The sequence below is a fragment of the Pseudorasbora parva genome, chromosome 1 (genome assembly GCF_024679245.1).
Source record: "Pseudorasbora parva isolate DD20220531a chromosome 1, ASM2467924v1, whole genome shotgun sequence".
Classification (NCBI taxonomy): domain Eukaryota; kingdom Metazoa; phylum Chordata; class Actinopteri; order Cypriniformes; family Gobionidae; genus Pseudorasbora; species Pseudorasbora parva.
The window spans coordinates 61,055,975-61,072,900 of NC_090172.1; the positions used below are offsets into that span (position 1 = coordinate 61,055,975).

The 16,926-nt window shown below is 38.0% G+C and overlaps 2 protein-coding genes and 1 pseudogene across 3 annotated transcripts in view; all 3 read left to right on the forward strand.

Moving 5' to 3' along the window:
• The first annotated feature begins 564 nt into the window (after positions 1-564).
• On the forward strand, positions 565-5,502 carry LOC137087299 (aerolysin-like protein). Of its 2 annotated transcripts, none has more exons than XM_067452053.1 (2): positions 565-947; positions 4,526-5,502. In XM_067452053.1, the coding sequence occupies exons 1-2, from the start codon at positions 875-877 to the stop codon at positions 5,488-5,490; spliced, it is 1,038 nt and encodes a 345-aa protein (XP_067308154.1). In that variant the 5' UTR covers positions 565-874; the 3' UTR covers positions 5,491-5,502. The 2 variants fall into 2 exon arrangements, with proteins under 2 accessions (XP_067308154.1, XP_067308155.1); XM_067452054.1 differs by lacking the exon at positions 565-947 and adding an exon at positions 1,981-1,996.
• A 4,177-nt stretch (positions 5,503-9,679) lies between these two features.
• Positions 9,680-12,533, forward strand: LOC137087325 (aerolysin-like protein; annotated as a pseudogene).
• A 2,624-nt stretch (positions 12,534-15,157) lies between these two features.
• intu (inturned planar cell polarity protein) overlaps positions 15,158-16,926 on the forward strand; it is a 71,568-nt gene continuing 69,799 nt past the window's right edge. Inside the window, exon 1 of the mRNA XM_067447137.1 lies at positions 15,158-15,397. Coding sequence (XP_067303238.1) covers positions 15,264-15,397 — 134 coding nt within the window. The 5' untranslated portion in view covers positions 15,158-15,263. The remainder of the gene's footprint in view (positions 15,398-16,926) is intronic.

Sequence of the window (16,926 nt, forward strand, 5' to 3'; positions counted from 1 at the left end):
TGTTATGCTTAACAAATTTAAATAACTGCATCATCCAATACTATAGAATTAACAATAGACTATAAAAACGGAATAATACATAAATATATTTACTTAACTTACCAAAAATAAAAATGTTGTTGAGTGTTTTATTAAAATAAGAAATTATTGTAGATATTATATCATTTACAGTTATTTAGGTGTGGTTTCACTGTTTGGATGGTGTTACTGCAAACAATGACAAATATTTTAGTCAAAATCTTTGTTCTCAACACTATAAAATTACTCGAGTTAATTAGCTATTTCTTATCCTACTCCCCTCTAGGTTACAGCAGCTGAGTTTGTTTTTCATTGTCATAGCTGTGTATTATACTGAGTGCATCTGTTCACACTGATTTCAATAGCAGATATCCTATTATAATGTCCATTGGTATCAATCTTTATATATATAACACCATCGGGACTGTGGCCACCGCTGCGGCAGGCGTCCCTTATTTTTCTGTATTGCAGGTGGCAACCCTAGCCACAACACTACTCACTCACGCACGCACGCACGCTCCATGCCATATGAGAATGAGCGTTTCACGAGCATCGACCCAGTCGGTCTGTCAGTCTGGAGAAGTACTCAAGACCGCATAGCGCATACTTCTTAAAAAACAGGATTCACCCTCGTCTGTTCCGTAAAACGCCATAAACTTTTGGGATCTTAACAATAACAGCTGTCTTTCAGAAGAGAGAACCAGACCGATTCACGAAACGTCTTCATATATCCAATCGCTAAATATTCCAGGGATGTAATGGTCGGATCGCTTCTATTAACCGCACCCATCTATTAATAACGACGAAAGCGTTTGTTATAAGTATGAAGCATAAATAATGTTTAAAACTTGCTCGGATGGAAGATCTTTTCAGTCTTTCTCTGAGAACTTGGAGGATTTTGATTCTATACGGAGTGTGCTTCTTTACAGGTTAGTGGGAATTCTTTATTTTGGTAACCGGTAATGAATTGTTTGTTTGTTTGTTACTTTTCTCAGGGATAAAGTTGAATACTGAGCAGCTTTCCCTCGCGTGCCGGAGGGGATTTAAAGACCTCGTGCGGTTTTTTGCGGCTATGATGAAGATGTAAGACACAGTAAAATGTTTTTTAAATGAGTAGCCTAATAATTACGACGTTAAATCGAATTTTCTATAAATATGATACATTCAGCAATTTAGCCTATTTAGCGTGTTGATATGGTATTGTCTGTATTTATTTTTACAAAACGTTCATAATGTTTAGTATTCCATTATTATGATATTACATATTAAATTGTATTTAATATGTAATAAAAAAATGATATGTATTTTTTTATTACATATTAAATACATTTGCTGTGTGTGTTAATGATATTGTGTGTGTGTGTGTGTGTGTGTGTGTGTGTGAGAGAGAGAGAGAGAGAGAGAGAGAGAGAGAGAGAGAGAGAGAGAGAGAGAGAGAGAGAGAGAGAGAGAGAGAGAGAGAGAGAGTTTGTGAATAAGACGTTAATGCGCACGCTTTGTTTGTTTAGCTCTTACGGTAGGCTATTTATTTATTTTTATTTTTTTGAGTGGAAAACGATGTCATAAACTTCATAAACCATCAGTAAAGTTTGGTCATCATTCAGAAGGAGTATTATATGTTACATTTTGTGTCCAAAAATATCTTGGGATGAGGTTTTCACCTATGGTTTTTTTCACACTGACAGCTGTCATTGTTAAGACCATTGACCGTAAAAAATATGGACGACTCGACATCATCCGTTTCCGCTTGGTAGATTTGAAGCTTTTAGGCGGTGTCATGACAAATCCTGTCCCCCTGTGAAATCCATAGACAGTAAAAGAAATGGACCGAGCGTTCCCATTGACGTCAACGGCAAAAGAATGAAGTCAACCTAGGGGCACTCACTTCCTGATGGACTTCCTGATGGCTGAGCGAACTGCGCAGGCTCAGACTGAGCTTGAGGACGTAGATGTGACGTGAGCCTCCTGTCTGACAGCTGTGAGTCTTCTAGTAGATGTGGAAAGCGAAATCTGAATCACGTTGTTTAAATATTTTCTCCCGTTGCTTTTGGCTCACTATGGGCTTCTCCCCATTCTTCCCCCTTGACTTTATCAGACTTGATGCCTCCACGTCCCCCCGACTGTCTCGTAGACAGTAAAAGATTGCCTGCGAGCGTCTCCTCAGGTCTATACGGTAATTTCTCAACTGTGCGACAGGGTCGCGTTGGTTATGACGCAATCGTTAGCCTATTTTTACAAAAACAGCTTCTACGGGGCGATAGTGTAAGATACAAGGTAACGGAGCCTTTTATACATTGTTGTGTTTCTTTAAAAATAAACAATGGACAAATGGAGTCTTTAAACGTCTCTGATGTAAAGTTATTCACTGTCAAAGTGACTCAAAAATGAATGGGAGTCAATGGGATGCTAACAGCAGGTGATGGCTTGGTTAGCAATGGCAGCCCCTAGGGGTGGAACGCTTTCCGAGCGCTAGATTACCCTCTTGGTGAAATCGTGTCCGCTGGTAGCGGTATTAAATGCCTGACTTAAAGTTGTTATAGATGGTTCTGTACAATCAGTTGTTTAAAAATAACTAAATAATAAACTAATAAACTGTGAATTCATTGCCATTCTAAGTACACACGCAAAACATTTATTTGAAATATGTAATTGATTGCTATAATGGATACTTATATAAGCACTTATAGCTTCAGTTTTATACTACTAATATATAAAACATATGCTTTGTAAGACATTAAAGACTATTTTAACACAATTTAAACAGCAAAAATCAAAACGCGATTGTGTAAGATTTGTAATCAGGCTCTGAACAGATTACCTATTAAAATTTATTTCAGCCAATAGAATTGCTCTGGGGGTCCTTGCGGACACGATTTCACTGGGGGACAGGATTTGTCATGACAGCGGCCTGCACGGCGCGGACATCTTGGGACATCTGAGCAGTAGTGATATCGGGACCGGAGTAGCGCAGTAGGAGCAGGAAGTAGAGCAGGAAGTACAGCTGCGATATCAAAAGCCCGCCCACTATCGCAGATGCAGAACAATTAATTATGTTGGTGTGAAATAAACAGTTTTAGAAATGTAGAATTTAAAGCTAAAGCTCCAATCTGCTCCCAAAAATTTCGAAAAAAAGTCAGTCAGTGCCTCAGTGACAACTTCACTCAGAGAAGCCGTCGATCTCAGCTGTCAATCATGACGTCACACACCCTGTTTTTATAGCATCAGTTAACTAACTAAAACTAAACTTATTTTAAAAACGAACACTTGAAATGAAATTATCATGATGATAACTGCCTTCAGTGACATGAACTAACTTTGGGGGAAAATTATTTGAAGTGTAATTTTATTGTTTAGTTTGCCTCGCGTCCATTAGAAAACACAGAGGGGCGGCTATACTGGGACCGGTCACCGGGGGGCGATCGAGGCGCGAAAGCTTCAGTAAATGAGAGGGAGACTGCAGGCTTGGTTAAGACATAGCAAATCCGTTTGTTTGACCGAGTTAGCAACCGTAACTAAGGGGGGCGGGGTTTACCGATAGGTCAATTGCGCGCCAGGTGGATAAGCCTGTTTGTGATTGGTCCCCAAAGATTTGTAACAGAAGCAGGATAGAAATGGTTTCCAGCCTGAGCTGCAGGGCGAAATCAAATCGCCGGCATGTCGGGCTAGGTTTACTCAGTAGTTTATTCATATTCTGAATTAATATTAATTAATTCCCAACGGGGAGTACCAGCACTTTCTCTGGCTGCTGTAATTGTGTTACTTGGCAAAAAAGCCAAGAGAAATGGGGATAATCTGTTGGTAATTTATTGATGATGATGATGATGATGATGATGATGATGCTTATAATCATGAAATCATGAAAAATCAAAAGTGTGTTAGAGCATTTGTTAGAATTTTTGTCTGAGTTTTGTGCTGAAGAGTAATGGCTGTGCTTCAGTCAAGGAGAAGACCAAGCAACATTTATAATGTGCTGTACGTGCTTTCTCTAAAAGGCAGTGATGTTTATCAACTACTCTGTTGAGTTGATGTTATTTATTTATTCAGTTACGTTTCAAGCGTGGATCTGATCTCCTGGCTTGTCCTCCAATGTGCTCTTAATATGCATCTTTTACGTGCATCTGGTATGCAAAATCGATCTGTTATCTTAAATTTGCTTATCTTTAACAGACATTGGTTTTTTGGTTGTTATAAATGAAAAGTCAAAATATGGGAAAGTTATGTTTAAAATGACAAGTGACCAATCATGAGTGGCGACATAACGTCTTTTATTCGTCTACAGTTCTTATTGAGAATTGACAGTTTTAGATGTGGATGTTTTATTGAAAAGGTTTGGTCACCATTATGGTGATCAGTATTTCATTTGGTGTTTAGACACTGGGTTATTTATATCACTCTTTGTCTTTGTACTATTGTTGTGTCTTTAGAAACTGGGTTGGGGGAAACTGCAATAAATCATGCGGCTGATGTTAGTTCTGATCTGTGTTTTTTTCTTTCTTTTTTTCCCCAGATCGATTTAATTCAAATATGTCCTATCCAACAACTCTTCAGGTAATTGGTGGGGACAGAGGTGGTCCATTCTCATTTACTGGTGAGAATAATGGTGCCAGTTTAGAGAAGATCGGAGTCTGGGTGGGAGGATGGCAGGTGAAGGCTGTCAAGGTTTGGCTTTCAGATGGGAGAGTTAAAACTTTTGGAGAACCAGCCGGACCGTATCAAGAGTATGCGTTCAAGGATACAGAGTGTTTCTCCTCACTGTCCCTGTGGGGGAATGGGGCAGGAACACGTCTTGGAGCAATCAAATTCAAGACCAATCTGGGGGGAGAATTTTTTGCAAAGATGACAAGCTGGCGTTTAAAAACAGAATATCCCATAGATGTCGGCTCTGGATTTTGTTTGGGAGTTGTAGGAAGATATGGTGCAGACATTGACAGCATGGGATTCATGTTTCTCAATCAGGTTCAATCAACAGTTCTCACCAATGTCAACTATCCCACTCTCAACCAATTGATACCAAAGGTGGCAGTGGAAGAAATCCAATCCATCACTTACAAGAACAAAACCTCCATTACTCAAAAACAAAAAATTAAAACCTCAAAGACGGTAACCCTCCAGTCTTCATGGTCTGTGAGTGCAAGATTAACAGCAACATTTACTACAGAAGTGGAGGCTGGGATTCCAAAGTTAGGAGAAATTACAACAGGATACAGCGTCAGCGTTGGATTTGAAGGCACTTACAGTCAGTCACATTCACAAGAGAGAAAAGAAGCTGTGTGTACCGATGTAGAAGTGCCAGCAGGGAAGAAGGTGGATGTTAACATCACCATTGGCAGAGCCAGCTTTGACCTGCCTTACACTGGCACAGTGAAGATCACCTGCAGGAATGGCAGTGTGTTAGAGTATGAAACCAAGGGCACATACAAAGGCGTCGCTTACACTGATATCAAAGTGGACTTCGAGGAATCTGATCTGTGATGTCAAGACACCCGTAACACACAATTTCCTTGATAAATATATATATATATATATATATATATATATATATATATATATATATATATATATATATTTTTTTTTTTTTTTTTTTTTTTTTTTTTTTTTTCCAACATTTGTTTTCAAATAACCGTATATGATACCAATACACAAATATTCATAGCTACTTTGTGTATACAGTCCCTGACAAAAGTCTTGTCGCTTATCTATTTTCTAGAAATACCTGATATTAACCTGACTTTTAATTAATTAATTGGTGTTAGAAATAGCTCATATGAAAAGCTAAAACCCTCCCAAATGATGTTTAATGCACTGAAATAAATAATTTTCACAGAAAAAATATTTATCATTTAATCAAGACAGAAAGGTCAAATTTTGGCAAGACACAAGTTTTGTCGCCTATACAGAAATTGAACAAATTTACTGCAAATACAAAAATATGTCAGCAAATTAAGTTGTGGTGCTGTGAGATTCAAATTTAATATCTTGTATGACTTCCATGAGCTTGAAGGACTGCATCCATGCGGTTTGGCAAGGATTCATACAATTTATTGATGAAGTCATCAGGAATAGCTAAGAAAGCAGTCTTGCATGCCTCCCAGAGTTCATCAATATTCTTTGGTTTCGTCTTCCATGCGTCCTCTTTCATCCTACCCCACATATGCACAATGATGTTCATGTCTGGTGACTGGGCTGGCCAATCCTGGAGCATCTTGATCTTCTTTGCCTTGAGGAACTTTGATGTGGAGATGGAAGTATGCGATGGAGCACCGCTGCAGAATTTGTGGTTGGGACTTTTATGGTTGGGAATATAAGAGGTAGCTAAGATTTCTTGGTATTTTAGACTATTGATGTTCCCTTCCACCCTGCAGATCTCTCGCACACCCCCATACTGGATGTAACCCCAGACCATGATTTTTCCGCCACCAAACTTCACTGTTTTCTGGGTGAATCTCGGATCCATTCGGGCTCCAGTAGGTCTCCTGCAATATTTGCGGCGACTGTAGTGTAATTCAACAGAAGATTCATCTGAAAAATCCACCTTCTGCCACTTTTCCTGCGTCCATCCTTTTAGCAGGCTGTGGGCCTTGGCAAATGCCACACGGTTTTTCAATTGTCTTTTGTTTAGTGCTGGCTTCTGGGCACTGATTCGACCATGGAGGCCATTTCGAGACAGAATCCGACAAACTGTTCTGGTTGACACAGGGACTTCAGGTGACCAGGTCTCGTGGAGCTCTGCTGCAGTGGAAAATGGGCTGGCCTTGGACTTTCGAGCCAACAAACGGTCCTCTCGAGCAGTTGTCTTGCGGGGTCTGCCTGACCTGGGCTTGTCAAAAACGCCTCCAGTCTCTTCAAATCTTTTTTTTTATCCTCTGTACTTGACGCTGAGACACATTGAAGGTGTCTGCCACATCAGCAGTGGATCTGGTCTTCAGCCTCATGATAATCAAAACTTTAGTCTCAGGGTGAATCTTAGGCATGTTTGCAGAGGTCTAGTTGCAGTTGATGTGAAGGTCTAGTGTACTGGGGTTCTTTTTGAGAACCCCAGTACACTAGAGACCTAATTGAGAACACTTGAGACCTAATTGATCCATTATTAGTCACAGGTGAAGCTCATATGACAAGGTGACAACACTTATGTCTTTGCAAAAATTGACTCAATGGGCTTTACCAAGCTGTGAATATTAGAATACTTTTTGAAAGTGTAGTTTTTCACTGAAACATTATCACAAAAGCTGGTGGGATTAACATGAGCCATTTCTTGTAAAAAAAAAATCTTGATTAGAAATATATTTCAGCGGCACTTTAGGTCAATTTGTACACAAGCGACAAGACTTTTGTCAGGGACTGTACTAACATTGCATTATCTAGACAATGCTGTCTCTCTAAGAAACTTTCAATTTAATCAGAAACTGTTTAAACAGTCAGTAAGTGGATAAATCCCTACTTACTGCTTGCAGGAATACAGTAATTGCCCCTTTCTTCAGTTTAAGACGCTGAGTGCTTGCTTGAAATGGGCCGAACAAACAAACGATTTTGAATTAAATTGTTGCAGTATCCGATTATAATAAACATCAACCATGACTGTTGACATTTTTTATCTGTGGAAAGAGTATGAAAAGTCCTCCCATCCCCTGCACAGCCTAAACATGACATGTGTCCATGAGAGCCGTTTTTGCTATCCTCAAGTGCCTTATTTACCTGCAGTCCCGATGATTCGGCTCCGTCAGTTCCGCCTGACAATGAACATGTTTGGACAGATGCAAATGTTGGGGGCTTGCATTTAAATGATCCCAGCAATTGCGTAACAGGTAGCTTTATGTTGAGAAACATTTATTTTTCCATGGTGGTTTTTCATGCACCAACTCTATACACGATGTGATTGGCCTTACCAGAGTTTGGGTTTTACAGCTCTCAAATCTATGGAGAGTTGCTAGACTACGCTGCTGCTAGGGTACATCTAGATTTCTAGGCTAGTATAGGCTTCGCAGCACCACAATTGAAAAACATGTACGACATGTACATGTACGACATAATTCAGCAATGGTAAATGTTTGGTCAATAAAAAAGCAACAGATGTTCAGAATTTGTTGTCAGCACCAGTGGGCCAGTTTTATTTTTTACAAGATGCATTTTTCATGAAAGCTGTACAATATTCTAACCTGCAAATGTAATGTTGAGATTAGGATGCGCAACTGATATGAAAATTATCTTTATCGTTCTAAATGCAAAATAAAAATGTTTTGCAATATAAACATTCTGAAAGCTAGGTTAGGTCTGAATGCAAATATGAATGCAAAAGTAGAATTAAGTAGAATTTTTTGTTTGTTTTTTTTTAACTAGTCAAGATAAGCAGATGTCAGCCTCGTCTAACCATCAATTGACTAACATAACTCTATAGATCTGTCCAATCCTGCACCTGGAGGACCAGTGTCTCCCCAATTTACCTCATTTAAACACACCTGAACCAGCTAATCGAGGTATTCAGGATCACTAGAAACGTCCAGGGCTCCAGGCAGGTGTGATGGGCAAGTTGGACATAAAATCTGTAGGACATTAGCCCTCCAGGAGCAACTGAGAAATGTGCAAACGCTTTTTTAATGAATACAGATAATGAACATTCTCTGATCTTTTATTCTCCCTCGTGTCATTAAAAGACAGACAGAAATTGCTGTCACACACGCCACTGGGCGTAATGGGCATAAGTAAGTAAGTAAATGTCATTAAAAAAATATATATTTAAAAGAAAGTCTATGGGGCCCAATGAGGTCTGGAGAGATCTGGAGCGACACGAGGGTGTTTATTTATTTATTTATTTTATTTTTTATTTTAATTTTTTTTGGGGGGGGGCTATCCCTTACGGGGCAGATACACTGAACAAAATTATAAACGCAATGTTTAATGAACGTAACTTTTTATGTACATAAAATACCTATTTCTCTTAAATATTGTTCACAAATCTGTCTAAATATGTGTTAGTGAGCACTTCTCCTTTGCAGAGATCGTCCATCCACCTCACAGATGTGGCATATCATGATGCTGATTAGACAACATGATTATTGCCGGTGTGCCTTAGGCTGGCCACAATAAAAGGCCACTCTAAAATGTGCAACATTTTTGCAGTTTTTGCCATTTCCAGACGTTGTACTTTAACCATCTCAACCTAGAGATTTAATTAGATCAATATCATATTTGCACAATCTAATCTAAAGGCCTTTGCGATGTTAAATTATGAAGATCTTGAGTTTTCCCTGTATGGTGTGTGAAACAGGAAGCTGTTGTAACTCTGCTGGCATACAATGTACAATATGTTTATGGTCATTATTCTTATTTACAGCATATTCCGAGAACTTCATTTTGTGTCCATGGAAAACAAAATACACACTAGCCAAATAATACATTCAAGCAATTTTGAAGTATTATTGTTGATTTGATGATCAGAGAAACTAATAATATAATATAATATAGTATAATATAATATAAAAAAATATGATAGTGTTAGACCTCCATTAATATTTTCTACATTATATAATTCAATCAATCGTTAAAATGGAGTCCATTATTTCCATATTCAATATATTGCTGATTACACTGAGTCGAGGTGTGCTTTCCTGTCCCGTTTGGAGATCTATTTAAGCAGAAGCCTGACCAAACAAATCTCACTTTTCCAGCTTCGACCAGACGAGCTGCTCTTGAGGAAAACGTTTATCGGACTGCAGTCACCCAAGTAAGTATTTTCACTCAAGGGCACTTAAGATACCCTTACAGAATGAAACTATATGTCCATATATTTATGATCAATATATTAAATTGTTAATTCAATATATTAAAAATGTTAAATGGTATACTGCGTTAATACAATGTATTGAATAATAAAGTAGGAATTGACACTTTTCATATATTGAAAAATTGTTAATACAAAGACATACAAAAAAGTGTTGGGACAACTATAGACTGTGCATTTTTTTTTGTATTTTTTAAGCTGCAAATACTTGGAGTTCAAATACTTCTAAAAAACATCAACTAAACAAAAAAATTGGTTAACAGACCTCACTGCAATACAGTTACGGCAACATGCAGCATAATATTAATGTTTTCTCCTGGACTGATGCACAGCTACACTGTAAAACATTCCCAGGAATAAAGAGTATTATTTTACAATAAATTACTGTAGTCTGAAATTTACTGTGAAATCAATGCATGCTGGGAATGATGCTAACCTTACTGTGAACAACACAAACTGCTAAAAGCGAAGCAAAAATATGTTTCTTCAGGACATCAAAATAAAGAAACTCCAACGCATAGTCTTGCTCAGTATGTTAATAATAGTTCATATGCACTGTTACATCACCATTAAATAAACAGGAAAATGGAATAACATAACATATAAAGAGACCACAGAGACTCAATGACGGTGCAACTAATTAGTTTAATGAAAGATCAAATTTAACAAAAAGAGCAGAGCATGGTGGGAAAAATAACAAACAAACATCCCTGACTACACATGTCTGCAAAGAAAGGTGAAACTTTCCTACCTCCATTCCAAAACAAAAGACAAGTTCGTTGTGAGTCTTCCGGTTCCTCTAGCTGCTACACTAAACTACCGACAAGATAAACAACATGAAACCCATCACCAAAAATCCCACCAGCTCCCAACATAACTCATAAACTAGGGCAATAATTCATCCCCTTTCAGGAACACAGTGAGATGTATGAGCAAGACTCACACGGAGCTTTTGCCCCATCTACCGAAAAGAGCAGGTGGAAAATAGAAGCCGGACATCACGCAGGCGTCTTTAAAGCGGTTGCCCAACCAACAATCAGCAACAAGCGGGACGCAGCGTGGCCGGAAGGAAGGAAAGGAAAACAGAAGGAACAGCAGCAACACAACCGCAACAGAGCAGCATAGACACTGTTCACTTCACTCTTTAGCGTAACACACTGTAAAAATACAGCATGATGTTTGTTTACAGTAATTTCTGTTTTCCAATACGGTAAACTCACAGTAAAACCATGCTTAATTTTTTTACAACTGCAATTTTTAGTGCACTTATACAAGAAAAGTCCTAATGTGAAAGGCATGCAGTTATTAACCTGGGATATACTGTAATTTTACACTAACGGTGCAGGGCAAATTAAACATATTGCCAATCAGGCCGCGTCACTACACTCATGGTTTGCCAATGGTGCTGACAAATCAGAATTACAACTGAAAAGACATTAAAATCTCTCTGTTATTTGTCTACAGTTCTTATTGACAATTAACAGAGGTTTATAGGAGGATGTTTTATTGAAAAGGTTTGGTCACCATTGGGGAAAAGTGTTTCATTTAGTTGGGCGGTTAGAGTCTGGTTTCTTTATATCAGCTTGTTGTCTTTTTTACTCTTATTGTGTCTCTAGAAACTGGGTCAGGGAAGAAAGCAATAAAGCATATAGCTGGTGTTAATTCTCATCCTTGATTTTATTTTCAGATCGATTTAATTCAAATATGTCCTACCCAAAAACTCTTCAATTAATTGGTGGGAACGGAGGTGGTCCATTCTCATTTACTGGTGAGAATAATGGTGCCAGTTTAGAGAAGATCGGAGTCTGGGTGGGAGAATGGCAGGTGAAGGCTGTCAAGGTTTGGCTTTCAGATGGGAGAGTTGAAACTTTTGGAGAACCAGCCGGACCGTATCAAGAGTATGCGTTCAAGAATAAAGAGTGTTTCTCCTCACTGTCCCTGTGGGGGAATGGGGCAGGAACACGTCTTGGCGCAATCAAATTCAAGACCAATCTGGGGGGAGAATTTTTTGCAAAGATGACAAGCTGGGGTTTAAAAACAGAATATCCCATAGATGTTGGCTCTGGATTTTGTTTCGGAGTTGCAGGAAGAGCTGGTGCAGACATTGACAGCATGGGATTCATGTTTCTCAATCAGGTTCAATCAACAGTTCTCACCAATGTCAACTATCCCACTCTCAACCAATTGATACCAAAGGTGGCAGTGGAAGAAATCCAATCCATCACTTACTAGAACAAAACCTCCATTACTCAAAAACAAAAAGTTGAAACCTCAAAGACGGTAACCCTCCAGTCTTCATGGTCTGTGAGTGCAAGTTTAACAGCAACATTTACTACAGAATTGAAGGCTGGGATTCCAACGTTAGGAGAAATTACAACAGGATACAGCGTCAGCGTTGGATTTGAAAGCACTTACAGTCAGTCACATTCAGAAGAGAGAAAAGAAGTTGTGTCTACCGATGTAGAAGTGCCAGCAAGGAAGAAGGTGGATGTTAACATCACCATTGGCAGAGCCAGCTTTGACCTGCCTTACACTGGCACAGTGAAGATCACCTGCAGGAATGGCAGTGTGTTAGAGTATGAAACCAAGGGCACATACAAAGGCGTCGCTTACACTGATATCAAAGTGGATACAGAGGAATCTGATCTGTGATGTCAAGACACCCGTAACACACAAGTTAATTGATTACTTTTTAATTTTGTCATTCATATAATCACATAATCATATCATATATATCTGTTGCTTTTAGGCTTAATTGTAAAAATATATTTATTTATTTTCGGGGGGGGGGGTGTTTAAGGGAAATATATATATATTCAACATTTGTTGTTTTCAAAAAAAACATATATGACAATACACAAATATCCATATAGCTACTTTGTGTAATCTCTAGAAAGAGATTCTGTAATCTGTTTAAAATGATATTTAATTAAAATGGCAATGACAAGCAAAGTTCCCTCTGATTATTTTCTCATGTGCAAAGCTTTTTTCTATTGGGTGGACTTTTCGGCCACGTGAGCAAAAACATTCCTTATAGGCTACCAGACTTGTGCAAACACACAAAAAGTACGTTTAGCCACTTAGCCATTGTTTAAATTCACCTAAGTTTTAGATAGCTATGGCTGTATTATCGCGCTGAAGTCCCGTGGGAAAAAAAGGCAAATAGTCCAGTTGGGAAGAGCGTTGTGTGTGTGAAGAGTGATCTCACTGCTCTGCTCATCGGCTCGTCGGTTCTCAAACGTGTCAGAAAGAAACGGTTTTCGATTCTGTCATGGTGATCCTGAGGAGAGGACCGCTGCTTGTTCAGTTACTCACGCATGCTCAGTATCAGCGGCTCGTGAGTTCATCAGATCTCTCAGCAAAACATGTCTCAGTTCAGTGAACGGTTGGAGATACAACATACGTCAATATATTAGTTTATTTCTATTTGGAGGGACTGTCACTCATGTCAGAAAGTGAGTAACTATAGTAATTTGTGGGATCAGCGCTGATTTGAGACGCGAGCCGTTTAGAGCGATTCAGTCCGCTTTGGTGAACTGGTTTCGACCAGTTCACTAAAAAGATCCGGTTAAAAAGAACGATTCGTTCGTGAACCAGACATCACTAGAGTGATGATCCGATAGGGCTCACAAGTGAAGAAGAAAGGGTTCACATTTGTGCCTTTCCGAATTGTGGCAACAGAATGCGAAAATTTGCCTTGAACACTTTGACAAGAATGACTAACTTACACAGACACAACACAGCGGGCCGGTTGAAGAAAAATGCCATTCCTCGGTAGAAGACTGGTGCAAGCAAAACAGTTAAATTCTTCATAATTTATAAGACCTCCGTTCATCTTCAGAACAAAGTTTAAGATATTTTTTTATTTAGTCAGAGAGCATGTGTAAGTGAATGCACACTATACTGTCCACGTCCAGAAAGGGAATAAAAACATCATCACAGTAGTCCATATGAGACATCAGTTAGTTCATTAGAGTCTCTTGAAGCAGCGAAATTCATTTTGGTCCAAAAATAACAAAAACTACGACTTTATTCAGCATTTATTGTATTCTCTTTTTATATCCTCAAATAAAAATTTGAACGGCTATGAATCAGCGTATTGATTCATGATTCGGATCGCCACGTAATGTCAGCAGTTTGACACGGGATCCGAATCATGAATCAATACGCTGATTCATAACAGTTGAGGTAACTGTCACATAACAGGGTGAGGTGAGGAACGACATTAGTCATTAATGACATCAATTTCTTTTTTGGGTGAACTCCTTTTATGAAGCAAAGAGAATACTTTTTGTGCTCAAAAAAACAAAAATAATGACTTTATTCAACAATTTCTTCACCTCTCTCTCTCTCTCTCTCTCTCTCTCTCTCTCTCTCTCTCTCTCTCTCTCTCTCTCTCTCTCTCTCTCTCACACACACACACACACACACTCGCGCGCATGCCATATGAGAATGAGCGTTTGACGAGCATCAACCCAGACCCAGTCGGTCTGTCAGTCTGGAGAAGTACTCAAGACCGCATAGCGCATACTTCTTGCTAAGAAACTGGATTCACCCTCGTCTGTTCCGTAAAACGCCATAAACTTTTGGGATCGTAACAATAACAGCTGTCTTTCAGAAGAGAGAACCAGACCGACCGATTCGCCAAACGTCTTCATATATCCAATCGCTAAATATTCCAGGGATGTAATGGTCGGATCGCTTCTATTAACCGCACTCATCTATTAATAAAGACGAAACCGTTTGTTATAAGTATGAAGAATAAATAATGTGTAATACTTGCTCGGATGGAAGATCTTTTCAGTCTTTCTCTGAGAACTTGGAGGATTTTGATTCTATACGGAGTGTGCTTCTTTACAGGTTAGTGGGAATTGTTTATTTTGGTAACCAGTAATGAATTGTTTGTGCTGCTTTTCTCAGGGATAAAGTTGAATACTGAGCAGCTTTCCCTCGCGTGCCGGAGGGGATTTAAAGACCTCGTGCGGTTTTTTTGCGGCCGGGATGAGGATGTAAGACACAGTAAAATGTGTTTTTTTTAATGAGTAATAATTACGACGTTGAGTCGAATTTTCTATCAATATGATACAATCGGCAATTTAGCCTATTTAGCGTGTTGATATGGTGTCTGTATTTATTTTTACAAAACGTTCATTCCATTATTAGTATTCCATTATTATGATATTACATTTTAAATAAATATTTTACTGTTGGAAACAGCATTGAATGATTCTGTTGTCGTTTCTCTTAATGCGTAACTTATTTCCACGCTGGTCAACAAAAGCTTCCGTGTTGCTATAGAAACGACTCGATTCAACCAATCACGTTTTGAGAAGCGCGTCACGTGGCCTTTGGACAAGACCCGTATGCGGATAACACGACGAGACGCCGTTGCCGTTCAAAACAAGAATCCGCGTCTTGAAACAGCTTTCAATGGATACGAGCACAGTTTATTTAGTGGAAAAATGCGCTAATGGCTTCTAGACATTTTACAGAGGGGAACGAGACGGATTTTGAGTCCGACTTGCGTGAAAATGAGGCTAAAGGAGGGAGCGAAACTGATTCCGATGCATCAAGTTACAGTTACTCAGACTCAGATTACTCAGAGTAAGACACATCCACACATTCAACAACTAACGTTAGAGTTTTGCTTATTAAATATATCTATGTTGCATGTTTCACAATAACTTTTCTTTTGTTATTGAAATCATTGTCAACTTGACTTCAGTATAATATATATGGGCTATGAATGTAACAACACAGACATATAATTGCATAAAACGTGTGAGTGTGTGTGTGTGTGTGTATATATATATATATATATATATATATATATATATATATATATATAAAATAAGTGGCTTGGCTTCTGACCAACATTTAGAAAGAGGCTCATGAAAAGGGAAAATAGACCTTTTCTCTTCCCTCTCTCATTTCTAAGGGGAATTTCTGTTTCCAATTTGGAAAGTCAGCCATCATAAATAATTATATGCTATTCACCATCTTTAGTGAACTTATGGACATGGTTGCCAAGAGCTAACCACCAAAGTAGCGTGGCTTAATTTAGAAATGGAGAAGAAAACATAATGTCTGCATGGCTAAAGACTGAGTTCAGTTTTTCTGGAATGAAGGAGAGGATTCAGTTTCAAAGCTTTCGGATGTGTGTCTTTTCCCCTGCGGCATTCTGCCTTAATGGTCATGTAGAGTTTAGTTTGGTTTGAGCTGTAAGATACTCTTATAACCGTGCATTACCTCCTCATCATTTAGTGGTGAAATGTAGTCTGCTGTTAAAAGTGAACTGTGGTATTTTCACTCTTATAGAAGACAACAGTGGGCAGAATATTAGTGAGTTTAGTGCTTAAACTATTTGAAATCATTTTTTATTTGAATTATATATAATTATTATGCCGTTTGAGCTTTTATAATTTTAGAAACTACATGAAATATTCATGTAAAAATGAATTTGTCACATTTTTATTTAAAAATCTTAGCCTCCTGAGACCCGAGAGTTTGCCTGGTGTGCATTTTATTAGCCATCTATATCTGTTTAATAGAGTGTTGTTATTGTTGACCAAAACTATTAAAAAGTTTTCATTCATCGAAATAAAGCTGAAGATGACAAACTTAAACTTAAAAAACGTAGAAATAAATGAGAAATGTTGCCTTTGGCAGCTTACTACATCACTGTGATTACATTTTTGTGATTTAAAAAAAATCACAAAAAAGACAAAATTACTAAACCGTAAACTACAATTTAAATAAAAACTGGAAATAAAAAAATCTAAATGTTTATATTAGTGTAAAAATAAGAGTGCTAAAATAAAACCTCCAGTCGATTTCTACCTTATGAAGTTGAATGAATTAGATCAAATAATTTCTGATAGTTCAAAATATTCATAAATATTATATTATTATATATAATTAATAGTTTTAATATAAAACCTGCTGTCAATTTATACCTTACAAAGTAGAATGAATTTGATCAAATAATTTCTGATGAAATATTAATACATTTTATATTTAGTAAAATTATTGTACTAAAATAAAACCTGCAGTCGATTTGACCTTATAAAGTTGCATGAATTAGATCAAAATGTTTACGATAGTTCTTATTAATCCAGGTATTTATGGATTTA

Bases quoted from the DNA above. Each gene is read 5' to 3' on its own strand.
- LOC137087299 (XM_067452053.1), top strand. From the start codon at position 875: ATGGAAGATCTTTTCAGTCTTTCTCTGAGAACTTGGAGGATTTTGATT. The intron at 948-4,525 runs GTTAGTGGGAAT...TTTTTTCCCCAG, and splicing joins CGGAGTGTGCTTCTTTACAG to ATCGATTTAATTCAAATATG.